This window comes from Symphalangus syndactylus, chromosome 13 (assembly GCF_028878055.3).
Source record: "Symphalangus syndactylus isolate Jambi chromosome 13, NHGRI_mSymSyn1-v2.1_pri, whole genome shotgun sequence".
In the NCBI taxonomy this organism is placed as follows: Eukaryota; Metazoa; Chordata; class Mammalia; order Primates; family Hylobatidae; genus Symphalangus; species Symphalangus syndactylus.
Genome location: NC_072435.2, coordinates 51506860 through 51522469, shown reverse-complemented (window position 1 = coordinate 51522469; position 15610 = coordinate 51506860). Strand labels below are relative to the sequence as shown.

The following is a 15610-nucleotide window of genomic DNA, read 5'->3' as shown; positions in this document are numbered from 1 at the left end:
GGTGCCCTCCACCACGCCTGGCTAATTTTTTGTATTTTTAGTAGAGACGGGGTTTCACCTTGTTAGCCAGGATGGTCTCGATCTCCTGACCTCGTGATCCACCCACCTCAGCCTCCTAAAGTGCTGGGATTACAGGTGTGAGCCACCGTGCCTGGCCTATATATGTCTTAAGAGCACTTAACTCTACTTCTTAGGCTTTTAAGAACATTTCTGAGCCAAGTGTGGTGACTCATGCCTCTAATCCCAACACTTTGCGTGGTTAATGTGGGAGAATTGCTTGACACCAGGAGTTTGAGACCAGCCAGGACAACACAGTGAGACCCTCATCTCTATAAAACATATTTTGAAAATTAGCCAGACATAGTGGTACACGCTTATAGTCATAGCTACTTCAGATGCTCTGAGGTGGGAGAATTGCTTGAGCCCAGGAGTTCAAGGCTGTAGTGAGCTACAGTCATGCCACTGCACTCCAGCCTGAGTGAGAGCAATAATCTGTCTTTAAAAGAAAAAGAACACTTCTGGGTTATAAGTACCTCCTTTTCATTTCTCACCATTGACTGTTGCAGTTTGAACTCTAAAGCCTAATTACTTTAATAAACTTTAAGAAAGTAAAATAAAAAGGGTATTCAAATAAACTCATGAGTCGTTGTATATATTCTAGTCTTATGTAGAATTTACACTCTCAGTTTACCAAGTCTTATATATCCAAACCTTGAAAAACCTAATTTGTACTTCTCAGAGGCCTTGTCCTCACATGTAAAACAAGTATAATTCTTATATCAACAAATTCAAAACATTATGAGGATCAAATGAAATGCAAGAGCAAACTATATACTAAAAAATGAACAATAAATTACAAAGAAAAGCTTTCACAAATTAACTCAAAAGCAAAAAATGAATGGTTAGCATTCACTGGAAAACCAATGCCAAAATAACATCTTGAGCAAATATGCACTTTGTCTACCCACTGAAGTTAAGGGAAAAACTGTCACACATCATCATCAAGAATCCCTTCCAGTGGTTTTTTTTTTTTTTTTACAGTAAGCAAATATATGTTTCCCCTGCCTTCTTTTATGTATATTACTGTACATTCTCCTCCTTGCTTTTTTTTTTTTGAGATGGAGTCTTGCTTTGTTGCCCAGGCTGGAGTGCAGTGGTGCAATCTCAGCTCACTGCGAGCTCCACCTATTGTGTTCACACCATTCTCCTGCCTCAGCCTCCCAAGTAGCTCGGACTACAAGTGCCTGCCACCAGGTCCAGCTAATTTTCTGTATTTTTAGTAGGGTTTCACTGTGTTAGCCAGGGTGGTCTTGATCTCCTAACCTCGTGATCTTCCCACCTTGGCCTCCCAAAGTGCAGGATTACAGGTGTGAGCCACTGTACCCAGCCCCTCATTGCTTTTTTTTACATAATATAACCTGGAAATCACTCCACAGCAGTAAAGAGAGATTTCATTCTTTTTTACAGCTCCATAGTTCTCCTTTGCATTGTTGTATCAGTTTATTTTGCCAGTCCCTTTCTAAACGTTTGAGTTATTTCCAATATTTTGCTATTGAAAATAATAGAACAAAAATTTTGTGTTTATGTTATTTTATATTCATGGATACAACTTCAGGAAAAATTATTCACAGTAGAATTTCTGGATTAAATGCATTACAGGAGATCTGTTCCAAGATGGTCAGATAGGAAGAGCTCTGGGCTGCAGCTCCCAGCGTGATCGAAGCAGAAGATGGGTGATTTCTGCATTTCCAACTGAGGTACCTGGTTCATCTCATTGGCACTGGTTGGACAGTGGGTGCAGCTCACGGAGGGCGAGCCAAAGCAGGGTGGGGCATCACCTCACCCAGGAAGCTCAAGGGGCCACGGGATTTCCCTTTCCTAGCCAAGGGAAGCCATGACAGACTCTACCTGGAAAAATGGGACACTCCGGCCCAAATACTGTGCTTTTCCCAAGGTCTTAGCAACTGGCAGACAAGGAGATTCTCTCCCATGCCTGGCTTGGTGGGTCCCACACCCACAGAGCCTTGCTCACTGCTAGCACAGCAGTCTGAGATCCAACTGTGAGGCAGCAGAGTGGCTGGGGGAGGGGCATCCACCATTGCTGAGGCTTGAGTAGGTAAATAAAGTGGCTGGAAGCTTGAACTGGGCGGAGCCCACTGCAGCTCAGTAAGGCCCACTGCCTCTATAGACTCCACCTCTGTGGACAGGGCATAGCTAAACAAAAGGCAGCAGACAGCTTCTGCAGGCTTAAACGTCCCTGTATGACAGCTTTGAAGAGAGCAGTGGTTCTCCCAGCACAGTGTTTGTGCTCTGAGAACAGACAGACTGCCTCCTCAAGTGGGTCCCTGACCCCTGTGTAGCCTAACTTGGAGACTCCCCCCAGTATGGGCTGAGCGACACCTCATACTGCCAGGTGCCCCTCTGAGATGAAGCTTACAGAGGAAGGATTAGGCAGCAATATTTGTTGCTCTGCAATATTTGTTGTTATGCAGCCTCTGCTGGTGATACCCAGGCCAACAGGGTCTGGAGCGGACCTCCAGCAAACTCCAACAGACCTGCAGATGATGGAACTGACTATTAGAAGGAAAACTAACACAGAGAAAGGAATAGCACCAACATAAACAAAAAGGACATCTACACCAAAACCCTACCTGTAGGTCACCAGCATCAAACAACGAAGGAAGATAAAACCACAAAGATGGGGAGAAACCAGAACAGAAAAGCTGAAAATTCTAAAAACCAGAGTGCTTCTTATCTTCCAAAGGATTGGTGCTCCTTGCCAGCAATGGGACAAAGCTGGACGGAGAATGACTTTGACGAGTTGATGGAAGTAGGCTTCAGAAGGTCAGTAATAACAAACATCTCTGAGCTAAAGGAGCATGTTCAAACCCATTGCAAGGAAGCTAAAAACCTTGAAAAAAGGTTAGACAAATGGCTAACTAGAATAAACAGTGTAGAGAAGACCTTAAATGACCTGATGGGGCCGAAAACTATGGCACAAGAACTTAGTGATGCATGCACAAGCTCCAGTAGCCAATTCGATCAAGAGGATGGAAGGGTATCAGTGACTGAAGATCAGATTAATGAAATAGAGAAGACAAGGTTAGAGAAAAAAAGAGTAAAAAGAAATGAACAAATCCTTCAAGAAATATGGGACTATGTGAAAAGACCAAATCTATGTTTGATAGGTGTACCTGAAAGGGATGCGGCGAATGAAACCAAGTTGGAAAACACTCTTCAAGATATCATCCAGGAGAACTTCCCCAACTTAGCAAGGCAAGCTAACATTTAAATTCAAGAAATACAGAGAACACTGCAAAGATACTCCTCTAGAAGAGCAACCCCAAGACACATAATTGTCAGATTCACCAAGGTTGAAATGAAGGAAAAAATGTTAAGGGCAGCCAGAGAGAAAGGTCGGGTTACCCACAAAGGGAAGCCCATCAGACTAACAGCAGATCTCTCGGCAAAAACCCTATAAGGCAGAAGAGAGTGGGGGCCAATAGTCAACATTCTTAAAGAAAAGAATTTTCAACCCATAATTTCATATCCAGCCAAACTAAGCTTCATACGTGAAGGAGAAATAAAATCCTTTACAGACAAGCAAATGCTGAGAGAGATTGTCACCACCCAGCCTGCCTTACAAGAGCTCCTGAAGAAAGCACTAAACATGGAAAGAATTAACCAGCACCAGCTACCACAAAAACATGTCAATTTGTAAAGACCATCAATGCTATGAAGAAACTGCATCAACTAATGATGCAAAATAAACCAGCTAATATCATAACGACAGGAACAAATTCACATATAACAATATTAACCTTAAATGTAAATAGGCTAAATGCCCCAATTAAAAGACACAGACTGGCAAATTGGATAAAAAGTCAAGACCCATCAGTGTGCTGTATCCAGGAGACCCATCTCACGTGCAGAGACACACAAAGGATCAAAATAAAGGGATGGAGGAAGATTTACCAAGCAAATGGAAAGCAAAAAAAGCAGGGGTTGCAATCCTAGTCTCTGACAAAACAGACTTTAAACCAACAAAGATCAAAAGAGACAAAGAAGGCCATTACATAATGGTAAAGGGATCAATTCAACAAGAAGAGCTAACTATCCTATATATGCACCCAATATAGGAGCACCCAGATTCATAAAGCAAGTCCTTAGAGACCTACAAAGAGACTTAGACTCCCACACAATTATAATGGGAGACTTTAACAGCCCACTGTCAATATTAGACAGCTCAACGAGACAGAAGGTTAACAAGGATATCCAGGAATTGAACTCAGCTCTGCACCAAGCAGACCTAATAGACATCTACAGAACTTTCCACCCCAAATCAACAGAATATACATCCTGAGCACCACATGGCACTTATTCTAAAATTGACCCAATAATTGGAAGTAAAGCATTCCTCAGCAAATGTAAAAGAACAGAAATCACAACAAATTGTCTTTCACGCCACAGTGCAATCAAATTAGAACTCAGGATTGAGAAACTCACTCAAAACTGCACGACTACATGGAAACTGAAGAAACTGCTCCTGAATGACTACTGAGTAAATAATGAAATGAAGGCAGAAATAAAGATGTTCTTTGAAACCAATAAGAACAAAGACACAATGTACCAGAACATCAGGGACATGTTTAAAGCAGTGTGTAGAGGGAAATTTATAGCACTAAATGCCCACAACAGAAAGCAGGAAAGCTCTAAAATCGACACCCTAACATCAAGAACTAGAGAAGCAAGAGCAAACAAATTCAAAAGCTAGCAGAAGGCAAGAAATAACTAAGATCAGAAGAGAACTGAAAGAGATAGAGACATGAAAAACCCTTCAAAAAATCAATGAATCTAGGAGTTGGTTTTTTGAAAAGATCAACAAAATTGATAGACCACTAGCAAGACTAGTAAAGAAGAAAAGAGAGAAGAATAAAATAGATGCAATAAAAAATGATAAAGGGGATATGACCACTGATCCCACAGAAATACAAACTGCCATCAGAGACTACTATAAACACCTCTACGCAAACAAACTAAAAAATCTAGAAGAAATGGATAAATTCCTCGACACATACACCCTCCCAAGACTAAACCAGGAAGAAATTGAATCTCTGACTAGACCAATAATAGGCTCTGAAATTGAGGCAATAATTAATAGTCTACCAACAAAAAAAAGTCCAGGACCATACAGATTCACAGCCAAATTCTACCAGAGGTACTAAGAGGAGGTGGTACCATTCCTTCTGAAACTATTCCAATCGATAGAAAAGGAGACAGTCCTCTGTAACTCATGAGGCCGGCATCATCCTGATACCAAAGCCTGACAGAGAAACAACAGAAAAAGAGAATTTCACACCAATATCCCTGAGGAACATCGATGTGAAAATCCTCAATAAAATACTGGCAAACTGAATCCAGCAGCACATCAAAAAGCTTATCCACCACAATCAAGTTGGCTTCATCCCTGGGATGCAAGGCTGGTTCAACTTATGCAAATCAATAAACATAATCCATCACATAAACAGAACCAATGACAAAAACCACATGATTATCCCAATAGATCCAGAAAAGGCCTTTGACAAAATTCAATAGCCCTTCATGCTAAAAACTCTCAATAAACGAGGTATTGATGGAACATATCTCAAAATAATAAGAGGTATTTATGACAAACCCACAGCTAATATCATACTGAATGGGCAAAAACTGGAAGCATTCCCTTTGAAAACTGGCACAAGACAAGGATACCCTCTCTCACCATTCCTATTCAACACAGTGTTGGAAGTTCTGGCCAGGGCAATCAGGCAAGAGAAAGAAATAAAGGGTATTCAAATAGGAAAAGAGGAAGTCAAATTGTCCCTATTTGCAGATGACATCATTATATATTTAGAAACCTTCATCATCTCAGCCCAAAATCTCCTTAAGCTGATAAGCAGCTTCAGCAAAGTCTCAGGATACAAAATCAATGTGCAAAAATCACAAGCATTCCTATACACCAATAACAGACAAACAGAGAGCCAAATCATTAGTCAACTCCCATTCACAATTGCTACAAAGAGAATAAAATACCTAGGAATTCAACTTACAAGGGACGTGAAGGACCTCTTCAAGGACAGCTACAAACCACTGCTCAATGAAATAAAAGGGGACACAAACAAATGGAAGAATACTGGGGGAACCTACCCCCAATATTTTAAAATAGGTCCTTTCTATTTTCCATACGTGTCAGCTGGCTGAGAAATAAAGAGAGACAGTACAAAGAGAGGAATTTTACAGCTAGGCTGCCAGGGGTGACATCACATATCGGTAGGACCATAATGCCCGCCTGAGTCTCAGACCAGCAAGTTTTTGTTAAGGGTTTCAAAAGGGGAGGGGGTGTAAGAACAGGGAGTAGGTACAAAGATCACATGCTTCAACGGGCAAAAAGCAGAACCACTGATAAGGGTCCAACAAAGATCACATGCTTCTGAAGGAACAGGACAAAATGCAAAAGCAGAACCACTGATAAGAGTCTATGTTCAGTGGTGCATGTATTGTCTTGATAAACATCTTAAACAACACAAAACAGGGTTTGAGAAAAGAGAACTGGTCTGATCACAAATTTACCAGGGTGGAGTTTTCCCAACCCTAGTAAGCCTGAGCGTTCTGCAGGAGACGAGGGCATATCTCAATCCTTATCTCAACTGCACAAGACAGACATTCCCAGAGCGGCCATTTATAGACCTCCCCCTCAGAACACATTCCTTTCCTAGGGTATTAATATTAATATTCCTTGCTAGGAAAAGAATTTAGCAATATGTTTCCTACTTGCACATCCGTTTATAGGCTCTGCAAGAAGAAAAATATGGTTCTTTTTGCCCGACCCCACAGGCAGTCAGACCTTATGGTTGTCTTCCCTTGTTCCATAAAAATCACTGTTATTCTGTTCTTTTTCAAGGTGCACTGATTTCATATTGTTCAAACACACATGGTGTTTTTTTTTTTTTTGAGATGGAGTCTTGCTCTGTTGCCCAGGCTAGAGTGCAGTGGTGCGATCTCGGCTCACTGCAAGCTCCACTTCCTGGGTTCACGCCATTCTCCTGCCTCAGCCTCCCAAGTAGCTGGGACTACAGCAAACACACGTTTTGCAATCAGTTTTTACAGTTAACACAATTATCACAGTGGTCCTGAGGTGACGTACATCCTCAACTTACAAAGATAACAGGATTAAGAGATTAAAGTAAAGATAGGCATAAGAAATTATAAAAGTATTATTTTGGAACTGATAAACTTCCATATTAAGATGAAATCTTCACAATTTATGTTGTTCTGCTGCGGCTCCAGCCTGTCCCTCCATTCGGGGTCCCTGACTTCCTGCAACAGAAGAACAATCCATGCTCATGGATAGGAAGAATCAATATAGTGAAAATGGCCATACTGCCCAAAATAATTTATAGATTCAATGCCATCCCCATCAAGCTACCAATGACTTTCTTCACAGAATTGGAAAAAACTACTTTAAAGTTCATATGGAACCAAAAAAGAGCCCACATTGCCAAGACGATCCTAAGCATAAAGACAATAAAGAGTCCACATTGCCAAGACAATCCTAAGCAAAAAAGAATAAAGCTGGAGGCATCACGCTACCTGACTTTAAACTATACTACAAGGCTACAGTAAACAAAACAGCATGGTGTTGGTACCAAAACAGATATATAGACCAATGGAACAGAACAGAGGCCTCAGAAATAACACCACACATCTACAGTCATCTGATTTTTTACAAACCTGACAAAAACAAGCAATGGGGAAAGGATTCCCTATTTAATAAGTGGTGCTGGGAAAACTGGCTAGCCATACGCAGAAAACTGAAACTGGATCCCTTCCTTACACCTTACACAAAAGTTAATTCAAGATGGATTAAAGACTTAAATGTTAGACCTAAAACCATAAAAATCCCTAGAAAGAAACCTAGGCAATACCATTCAGGACATAGGCATGGGCAAGGACTTCATGACTAAAACACCAAAAGCAATGGCAATACAAGCCAAAATTGACAAATGGGATCTGATTAAACTAAAGAGCTTCTGCACAGCCAAAGAAACTACCATCAGAGTGAATAGGCAACCTACAGAATGGGAGAAAATTTTTGCAATCTACCCATCTGACAAAGGGCTAATATCCAGAATCTACAAAGAACTTAAACAAATTTACAAGAAAAAAACAAACAACCCCATCAAAAAGTGGGCAAAGGATATAAACAGACATTTCTCAAAAGAAGACATTTATGCAGCTAACAGACACATGAAAAAATGCTCATCATCACTGGTCATCGGAGAAATGCAACTCAAAACTACAACAAGATACCATCTCACGCCAGTTAGAATGGTGATCATTAAAAATTCAGTAAACAATAGATGCTGGAGAAGATGCGGAGAAATAGGAACACTTTTACACTGTTGGTGGGACTGTAAACCAGTTCAACTATTGTGGAAGACAGTGTGGCGATTCCTCAGGGATCTAGAACTAGAAATACCATTTGGCCCAGCAATCCCATTACTGGGTATATACCCAAAGGATTATAAATAATTCTACTATAAAGACACATGCACATATATGTTTATAGCAGCACTATTCACAATAGCAAAGACTTGGAACCAACCCAAAAGTCCATCAATGATAGACTGAATTAAGAAAATGTGGTACATATACACCATGGAATACTATGTAGCCATAAAAAAGGATGAGTTCATGTCCTTTGTAGGGACATGGATGAAGCTGGAAACCATTATTTTCAGCAAACTATCGCAAGGACAAAAAACCAAACACTGCATGTTCTCACTCATAGGTGGGAATTGAACAATGAGAACACTTGGACACAGGATGGGGAACATCACACACCAGGGCCTGTTGTGGGGTGTGGGGCTGGGGGAGGGATAGCATTAGGAGAAATACCTAATGTAAATGACAAGTTGATAGGTGCAGCAAACCAACATGGCACATGTATACGTATGTATCAAACCTGCACGTGTGCACACGTACCCTAGAACTTAAAGTATAATAAAAATAAATAAATAAATGCATTTACAATGCTGTAAGATTATGTCAAAGTTTTCTTTATGGAGCTGAGCCACTTTGCATTTCCACCAGCAACATATGGACACAACTTCCTTCACAGTCACACCAAAGAATGTATTGGAAAGTTTTTGAAATTTCTCCCAATAAGAGAGAAACTGCAGCATAGTTTTCATTTGCCCTTCTCTTATGTGTTAAGATGTGTTTAAAGACCATCTGCATTTTTTTGTGACTTGTCTATTGATCACTTTGTTACCTACTTCTGGATTCACTTAATTTCTTCAAGTCAGCCTATTTCAGGTCCTTCTTATTTTTCTGTTCACTGTTAACTCTCATCTGAACCACTCCAACAGCCTCCTAGCTGGTCTGCCTGCTTCCACCCTCACCTGCATCCCAGCATATTCTCACAGAGCAGCTAATCTGATCTTTTTCTTAAAGAACTATCAGTATTCCCTGGGCTGTATTCCTCCAATGGCTTCTCATCACAAAATCTATAATCTTTGTCAAGGCTCATATTGCATACAAGGTCTTAACCCACCTGGTCTGCCTTTCACTCTGCTGCAGCCATCCTTGTGTCTTTCTGTAAGGTCTTAACCACCTGGCCTGTCTTTCAATCTGCTGCAGCCACCCTTGTGTTTTTTTTGTGCTTTGGTCAAACAAAGTTTGCTTCCATTTAAGGAACTCAAAAGCCGCTATTCCTCTGTGTGGAAGCTCCCCACATCCTCACAAGGTTCCCCTCACTTTTAGAACTGCTCACATGTCACCTAAGGAAAGCAGTCAACTTCCACCTCCTTCCCTACTGTAAAACTCTCCTCCTCCTCAATCCATTGCTCTGTTTTGCTTTCTTCTAAACATTTCATCACCTCACATTCTTGATTATTCAAGTGCTATTGATCCCTAGCTCCCTCTAGAATGTAAGGTTCAGAGTTAGGATGGGGAGTCTGTCTTGCGTAGTACCTTTTGCCCTGCATCTGGAACACATATGCTCATTAGATATGTTTCAGTATACCTAAACTGGTTAAGTTCTCCCAGTTTTCCCACATCTTCTAAGATTTCTTCTAGTGCTGTCTCCTGATTGGTCATCTAAGACAGCATCAGAACTCTTAAAGGGGCAGCTATTCAGAACTGCCAAGAACCACAAAAGAGCTACCAAGAATCACAAAAGCTTTAATGAGAAATGCTAATGTCCAGTGAAAAGTCAATGGTTAACTTCAGTTTGGCAAAGGAACATTTAATACTAAACTACCTTAGCTACAAAATGACTCATCCCATTGATTTATGTTCTGAGACAAAAATATACCATCTGAATTTTATAGGGAGGTACAATGCATCAGTTATCAAAGTACATATTTTATCTGTGTCCCCATGATCAAACAAAATGTAACTGTGTATTATGTTACTATAAAAGATATCCGATCATAAATGACAGGTAAATAAGTAATGCTCCAACCAGTCCATAGTTTACCAAGATTCTATTAGAAGGCATGAGGTAGAACAGGGTGCAGGTGCACAGGCATGGAAAGACATCCTGGAGTGCTCTCTAGATGTCAAGCACTGTTTCAGGAACTTATGTCATTATTTCACTGTGTTAGGTAAAAGTTAGGAAGCAGCACATATACAGTAATCTTGTTTTTGAAGAAATGTTATATTCACATGCATAAAGATTAAGAAAGGATCAATACCAGAATCATAATGAAAGTTAGCTTTGAGTATTCTGAGTATAACAAATTACTTTTCTGTCTTTTCTGTATATTTTCCATTAAACACATTGGAAAGGAGGGCTTAAAATAGCTACTGAAAAGAGGACAAGTCTGTTGCTCAGAGGCTTTTTCACTTCATATTGTCCATTCTTTCTTTCCTTCACCCCTAGGGTAGGGGAAAGAAATGGGTCACTGGAGAATACCTTTACCCCCAAAATTAGTAAAGCTTCTAAAGTCAGAACATAAAAGGCTGCATGAAAAATTGGTGAGTAATAGTGAAACTGAATAATATCACAGTACCTTATTTTGTGTTACAGTTACTACCTTGAGTTACATTAGCTATGCTGCTAAATGAAGGTAAGGTAGTAAAAAACACTTTTGAGTAATCTGAAATCTATTCCAGGTTCTTAGAAACAGCTTTTTGAAATGCCTTAAATAAATCTTGTTCTTCTGAAATGTTTCAGGAGAGAAGACAAAAGTAGAGCATAACTTATGTCTAATTTTTTCTAAACAACCGAAATAATTCAATTCCTCATTGTAAAAAACAAAAATGTTTCACATCTAAGTAGAAATTTCTCAGTTTCCAGGAATACCAATATAAAATTGTCTCAAATAAAGATTTTAAAAGCAAACTTTCAATGTGTCTATACTTTTATCATTTGGTGTTCTGCTGTGTTCCTATGAAAAGTTAATAGGCAAATGATGAAATTGAGATTTTGCTTATTGTTTTATTGAATTCCACACAAATACAATTAAAAAGACAAATTGAAATAAAAATTTAATGGTCATGATAATCAACACAAAATGAGAAATTCTGTGCTCGCAAACTTTTTTTTAAAGCTATTCTGCTGTAACACTCCTTATCGCCCCATGCTTAATGCCTGGTTCCTTACCTGCCTCTTGCCACCTTCTCCTGTCCTATGCACTCTCAGCTTCAATTCACAGTAACCAAGAGAAATTATTTAGAATTTATCAACTTGTTTATTTGAATGACAAACCTGAGCTATTTCACTACCTCTCCTTTTATTCTTATCCATTGAAATAAATGTATAGACATGAGATAGGGCCAGGCAAGATGGCAGATGCCTGTAGTCCCAGCAACTCAGGAGGCTGTGGTGGAAAAATCTATTGAGCCCAGGCCAGCAATTGGAGGCCAGCATGGGTAATGTCGTCACACTCTCCTATTTAGAAAAAAAATGAGGAGGTAAATGTTGCCTTTGAGTTGTGTAAAATGAACTTTAAATGGAATAAATAATTTTAAAAATCATTTAAAAATCATTTTAAAATACAGGTCCACTTTACAGGTAAAATATAAGATGCATTCTGGAGTTTTAAAAACTTTAAAGAACTAAATTCAGCATATCTATCATTTCCATGTCATTCTGAGGACTTAAAAACCTTAGTTCTGTTTAGTAGCTGTATTACTAGTCATTTAAGATCTCTTTTTGTTTCTTCATTTGCAATACAGGGAGAACATACAGAGGCCTTATCTGTATTTGGAGGGGCCAAATGAGACATACATAAAACGTGTTGTAGGCCGAGCGAGGTGGCCCACGCCTGTAATCCCAGCCCTTTGGGAGGCTGAGGTGGGCACATCACGAGGTCAAGAGATTGAGACCATCCTGGCCAACATAGTGAAACCCCGTCTCTACTAAAAATACAAAAATTAGCTGGGTGTGTTGGTGCGCACCTGTAGTCCCAGCTACTCAGAAGGCCAAGGCAAGAGAATCGCTTGAACCCAGGAGGTGGAGGTTGCAGTGAGCCGAGATTGCACCACTGAACTCCAGCCTGGCAACAGAGTGAGACTCCGTCTCAAAAAAAAAAAAAAAAAAGTGAAAAAAGTGTTGTCAATCCTGAAGAATGACAATAAAGAGCCTATTTTGGGCTGTCATCCAAAACTACCCATCTACTAACTCATGTATAAAATCACTCAGAGTCTTACCTTACACTTCCAAGCAAAGCAGAAGTTTACACAAGTACTTACATGCTTTGTGGATAAAGGTATAATCAATTAATTCACATAACGTATTTATTTATTCTAAGACAATTCTGAAATATCCTGAAAAGTGAGTATAATACATCCCAGTTACAAAGTCACATTCATCATGAGTCTTAATTATTTTACCTTTTTAAAAACTTAAGAGCCCAACCAAAGTTTATATAGAAGAGCTATAAGACACTTCCTCTAAATTAATGAAATCTCTGATATTTAAATGAAACCAATGAACCAATTGGATTTTTAAATATCTTTACTATACAGTGTTTTCTATTTTGGAAGATTTAGTTTTTATTCAAGACATATTGTTACCCAGAATTATTTTTACCTAGATTTATCTCTTTCCAAAATTTTAGAGGCAAAATTTTAAATGTTTCCTCTTTTCTACCTCCTCCCATTCCCCTGCCTCTCCCAGCAGTTTAAAGTCTGAAGAACTCCAACTCTCTTATCTTTGAACAAGATGCTTCTGGCAGGAGGGGGAAGAGGAACCATGGCAACAAACACTCTTGCGTAGTTAAGGTCTGGCATTTTGACTTTCAATCTTTATATTACAAATTGAAGTCTAAACTTACGTTTCATCTCTTTGAAACTTTTGACTATGAACCACCCCACCTCTCTTTTAGAACAACGAGGTAAATGAAGTCTGTTAAGTCACCAGAATAAATGTGGAGACCCATTTTGTGTTAAAATGGGAATTTTCATTCTTTCTTTTTTTTTTTTTTTTGAGACGGAGTCTCACTCTGTCACCCAGGCTAGAGTTCAATAGCGCATCTTGGCTCACTGAAACCTCTGCCTCCTGGGTTCAAGCGATTCTCCTGCCTCAGCCTCCCAAGTAGCTGGGATTACAGGTGCCCGCCACCATGCCTGGCTAATATTTATTTATTTATTTATTTTTAGTAGAGATGTGGTTTTGTCATGTTGGCCAGGCTGGTCTCAAACTCAGGACCTCAGGTGATCCACCTGCCTAGGCCTCCCAAAGTGCTGGGATTACAGGCCTGAGCCACCACTCCCAGCATAAACTGGGAATTTTAAAGTAAACAGAACTTCATGGGTAAATTCCTTTGGGGGGAAAACACGTTAATTTTTCTGCAGCCCTGGCAGTAACACTTCACATCTTTCCCAATTATTCTAAGCACGCTCCATTTTCTTTCCTTCTGTGTTCAAATTATAGTTAGAAGGAATTAGCAGTTTCTATCAAGGTGACTTACAACAACCTATTAAGAATACCATGGCAACCTCTATTTTGAATGTAAATAAGAAATTCCAAAATATTTGGGTATGAATTGTCCTGAGTATTAGTATTAGTATTATTTCTTCCATACTCTAATAAATGGAAGGAAGGGAACACTTGGGCACTTACCTGGTTCCTTTACTTAGGCACCATCTGGATAGGTAAAGAGAGAGAATGGAATAGGTACTGGAATGCTGGGGTATTTGAGATATTATTTAGAAACAGGAGAGAATATACCAAAAAAAAAAAAGCCTCAAATAATGCTTCTTATGCCAAAGGATAATAAATAGAGACACAAGCAAGGAGAGGCACAAAGTGGAGGGTCCCATGCCAGCCTGGAAGAATGAGATGAGACAGCAAGAACTAGGCATTTAGGTAGGGAGGAAAAAAATTCACTGGACCCTGTGGGGAAAGACTAAGGGGTGGGAATGCAAGGCAGAGCCAGTCTTTGTTCCTGGTGCCCAGCCCTGGGAAAGCTGGCTACAGGCATGAAGGAGACTGATGTAGAGGATACCTCCCAGAGGACCCTGGGGACAGTGGCAGCCAAAGGTGTGCCAAAGGCAGATGGCATCCATCACCTCCTTACCTTCTGTCATCTCTCGGTCTTGGATGTGGTGTACATGGAGGCTTTCAATAGCTTCAAAAGCAAATTCAGTAGGCTCTACAGCAGCAGGCACTGGTGCTACTGGCGTTGTGTTCCCAGTTGCTGCCTCACAGATCTCAGGCTCACAGGGCCACACACGCCCCCGGTGCCAGCCCCACTTGGTGCACACACAACAGTTCAGTGTGTTCCCCATGGGGCGCTTCTACTCCTCTCTGCCACTACCTGTGCCTTAGCTTGCAGGTTTGGCCTCTCACACCTGCTGCTCTAGGCCAGGGTTTCACTGCACCTGCAGAGATGGTCTTGCCTGCTGCTCTCCTGCCTGCCCCACAGCTCAGCCCTGGGTGGGGCTCAGGCCAAGGCTTGCACCCCACCGCCTCCCTTGAGCTGACTTGTCTGGGAGGGTGAAGACCAGCTGGCTTTTAAATAGGTTGTGAACCCAACAAACGCTGAAGAGACACAACAACTGCCTGAAGAGACTACAAAGGGAGCTGTTCCTCCTTCTGCAGTCACCTCCAGACTGAAGCCCACTGACCCAGGGGGATCCCAGGCATGTGCCTCACAATGCCCCACCCGGCTGCCCCATTCCACAGTTCACAATGCCCTGCCCAGCTGCTGCCCCGCCCCACAGCTCACAGTGTCCCAGCCTGGGCTACCCCACCCTGTCACTTATGATGCCGCTGCTTTCCTGGCCCCTTGTGCAGTGCTATTGGGACTAATGCTTTCATTCATCACAGGCTTTCTGAGCTTTTAGGTCCTGAGGAAAGCACAGGCCGATTTGTTAGTTGAAGCCATCCTCCTCTATAAGTTCTGTAGGAAGTCCCAGTTAGTAGAATGGGTCCCATTAGCAAGTTCGTTTTGCCAAGTAGTACATTTTTCATTTGCTCACTGAATTTAGATACGCCTAATTTGTTGAATGTTTTTGTATCTAAACACTCCCCTCCTGTCTTCCAAGGGGTAATTTTTGTCAGAACTTTGTCCATAGCAATTCCTGGGACCCTAGTTCTACTCTCGATAAAGAGTTATCA

The 15610-nt window shown here is 40.7% G+C and overlaps 1 protein-coding gene across 1 annotated transcript in view; it reads right to left on the bottom strand.

The window, feature by feature from the left end:
• LOC129459854 (cyclin-Y-like protein 2) overlaps positions 1-14948 on the bottom strand; it is a 49592-nt gene extending 34644 nt beyond the window's left edge. Inside the window, 1 exon segment of the mRNA XM_063614899.1 lies at positions 14568-14948. Coding sequence (XP_063470969.1) covers positions 14568-14778 — 211 coding nt within the window. The 5' untranslated portion in view covers positions 14779-14948.
• Positions 14949-15610: the final 662 nt, after the last annotated feature.